The following is a 2839-nucleotide window of genomic DNA, read 5'->3' on the forward strand; positions in this document are numbered from 1 at the left end:
TTTAATGCATGAGAGAATGTATCCTATCCAACTTTCTTTTTATCTTCTATTTCAACCCGTTCTATCTGCACTTTCTCTGATATGATAAGGAAAGAAATTACTTAATTTGCTGAAGAGTATCTGTAAAAACATATGCTATCATTTCTGAATGTACCCCTCACAGTCAATTTCGAATTTGTTGTACATGGTTGATTGACTTCATTATGCTTTGACCCATGAATTATGTGAAATAGCTATGGCCCATTTAACAATCAGGTAGAAGATGCACTTGGTTGCCCTTCTAGTCTTCCATTTGGACATGTTGGAAACCATGTACACCATGCTTGTCCTTCTTGGGTTGGCTAATACACTTAATATACGGGGTAGACGTAGGACTGCTATATCATATGCCAGTGAGTCTGCGTCTAGGTTTAAGGTTAGGTCGCTCAATTTACACACAATGCTTTTCCAAAATGATGAGTTATGTTTTGAGAGCTGTAGGATGAATAGGGTTGTATTTCACAAATTATGTAATTTACTTACTATACATGGCAACTTAAAATTAACCCGTCATTCATCCATAGAAAAATTAGTTGGGACCTTTTTTCACATCCTTGCCCATAACCAAAAGACTAAAGTAATGAAACGTCAAATGCGTAGATCCACTGAGACGGTAAGCCGCAATTTTCACTTACTCCTGAACGCCATGTTAAGGTTGCATACCCTGCCGTTTAAAAATCCAGAGGCCATTCCCGAGAACTCAACCGATGAGCGATGGAAATGGTTCAAGGTACAGTGTAATCACTAGGTTTACGATGCACATGTAGTTCAGTACCTTATTAAAATCAGAGTTATTGTTTTCTCTAAAATATTGTTGTTATTCTGTGTTAGAACTGTTTGGGAGCCTCAGATAATACATACATAAAGGCTCACATGCCGGCTGCCGATATACCTAGGTATCGGTCAAGGAAAAGTGAAATCGCAACTAATGTCCTTGGTGTATGCACACCTGACATGCAGTTGATATATGTCCTTGCTGGGTAGGACGGTTCCGCTGTAGATGGTAGAGTTCTTAGGGATGCCATTACTAGGAGAAATGGATTAAAGGTGCCCCAAGGTAATATAACAAAAAAATTGTATTTTTAATGTTAGGGTCTAGCATAATAGTGTACTTAGTAATTGTTATTGACTTGAAATTGTTTATTTTAGGGCATTACTATTTGTGCGATGCTGGATACACTAACGGGGAAGGGTTTTTGGCCCCTTATCGAGGACAACGATATCATTTGAGTAAATGGCGACAAGGTCACTAATCTTTATCACCATAAGAATTTTTCAACATGAAACACTCTTAAGCAAGAAATTGTATTGAGCGATGTTTCGGCATCCTGAAAGCTCGATGGGAAATATTGAAGGACACATCTTACTATCCCGTCAAAACTCAATGTAGAATCATTACTGCATGTTGTCTTTTGCACAATTTCATAAGGTCTGAGTTGCCCATTGACCCGGTTGAAGCGGGCTTCAGGAAGAGGTGAACGATGAAGGGGAAAAGGATGACGAAGGTGAATTGATCAGGCACGTTGAGCCTAGTGCCGCGTGGACTACATTTAGAGACAATTTGGCTGCTGAAATATTCAATACTTGGATGGTTGCGCGGAATGAATGATTGTGCTTCTGTTTAGTTTATGTGTACTATTGTGACTTTTTAAATTTATGTCTTTTCTGATTTGCCATGTATGAATGAACCCAAACACTAGTCTGCCTTTGTTGCGGGACTTGTACATTGACTTACATTATCGTAATGTGCATGCTTGATTGTTAAGTGATCCCGTTCATGTATTATTCTTCCTGATAGACATAAAATTATTCAACTTGCGCATATCAGTTGATCGGACACTGTGTATAAACTAACATTTGTAACCTGATTTTTTTTGTACAATATCACTAATCTGCTTTTTTTTTTTCAGCAATATGGACAGGTCAGCATCGCGGTCCCAGGAATCCGACAGGAGCATTAGCATGCATGACAACCTTGCGCCTATGAAAAGTGGCAGAAAGGGCAGGGCAAAGGCTAAGGGAAGTAAGCGGCAGTGGACAAAAAAGGAGGACGTTGTGTTGGTGGAGTGTTTGTTGGAGCTGAAAGAGCAACCACTTTGGAGAACTGAACGGGGGTTCAAGTGTGGTTACCTAACTGAGGTCGAAAAGATGATGTGGGAAAAGCTTCCTCATTGTGGTCTGAAAGCACAACCACATATCGACTCGAGGTTGAAGATGTTGAGGAGGCAATATAATGCAATCAACGAGATGCTTGAGAAAGGTAGCGGCTTCAGGTGGAATGATGAGGAGAAATGCATTACATGTACCAAGGATGTCTTTGATGACTGGGTCCGGGTAAGTATGCTTCTGTTGGTTTATTTGTGTAAATTTTAAATTCTAAACTGCACGTTTATATGTGCTGATACAGATGTCGCATATCTTATGATGATTAACGTTTTTGTAGATCATCCTTTTGCAAGAGCACTATAACACAAACCGTGGGTGCACTATGATTCCTTTGTCGCAATCTATGGCAAAGACAGGGCCAATGGAGCTGGTGCAGAGACAGCAGCTGATGCTATTGAGGATTTAGATAATGACAGTGCCGAGAACAATGATGAACAGATGGACATCGATGTCGAGGGGCACACCAGTGCCTCGCCCAAGGATGATGTAGTTGATTCTACTTGTCAGGCGGCCGCTGCCAGTCAAAGCACAGTTGCGGTCAGTAGTAAGAGGAGGAAAAAAGATTCTGGAAAAGTAACAGACTGGCACACCACATTGGGCAGGTTTGAGACTACCTTGGATGGGACTCGAGCGG

The 2839-nt window shown here is 40.8% G+C and overlaps 1 protein-coding gene across 1 annotated transcript; it reads left to right on the forward strand.

Annotated features, from left to right (window-relative positions):
* Positions 1 to 631: 631 nt before the first annotated feature.
* On the forward strand, positions 632 to 1648 carry LOC116142403. Its single transcript, XM_031427821.1, has 3 exons — positions 632 to 769; positions 871 to 1019; positions 1498 to 1648. Exons 1-3 carry the CDS (start codon positions 632 to 634, stop codon positions 1646 to 1648), a joined length of 438 nt encoding a protein of 145 aa, XP_031283681.1.
* The last annotated feature ends 1191 nt before the right edge of the window (positions 1649 to 2839 follow it).

The sequence above is a fragment of the Pistacia vera genome, unplaced genomic scaffold, assembly GCF_008641045.1.
Source record: "Pistacia vera cultivar Batoury unplaced genomic scaffold, PisVer_v2 Contig408, whole genome shotgun sequence".
Lineage (NCBI taxonomy): Eukaryota > Viridiplantae > Streptophyta > Magnoliopsida > Sapindales > Anacardiaceae > Pistacia > Pistacia vera.

Bases quoted from the DNA above. Each gene is read 5' to 3' on its own strand.
- LOC116142403 (XM_031427821.1), top strand. From the start codon at position 632: ATGCGTAGATCCACTGAGACGGTAAGCCGCAATTTTCACTTACTCCTG. The intron at 770-870 runs GTACAGTGTAAT...ATTCTGTGTTAG, and splicing joins AGCGATGGAAATGGTTCAAG to AACTGTTTGGGAGCCTCAGA. The intron at 1,020-1,497 runs GTAGGACGGTTC...ACCCGGTTGAAG, and splicing joins TTGATATATGTCCTTGCTGG to CGGGCTTCAGGAAGAGGTGA.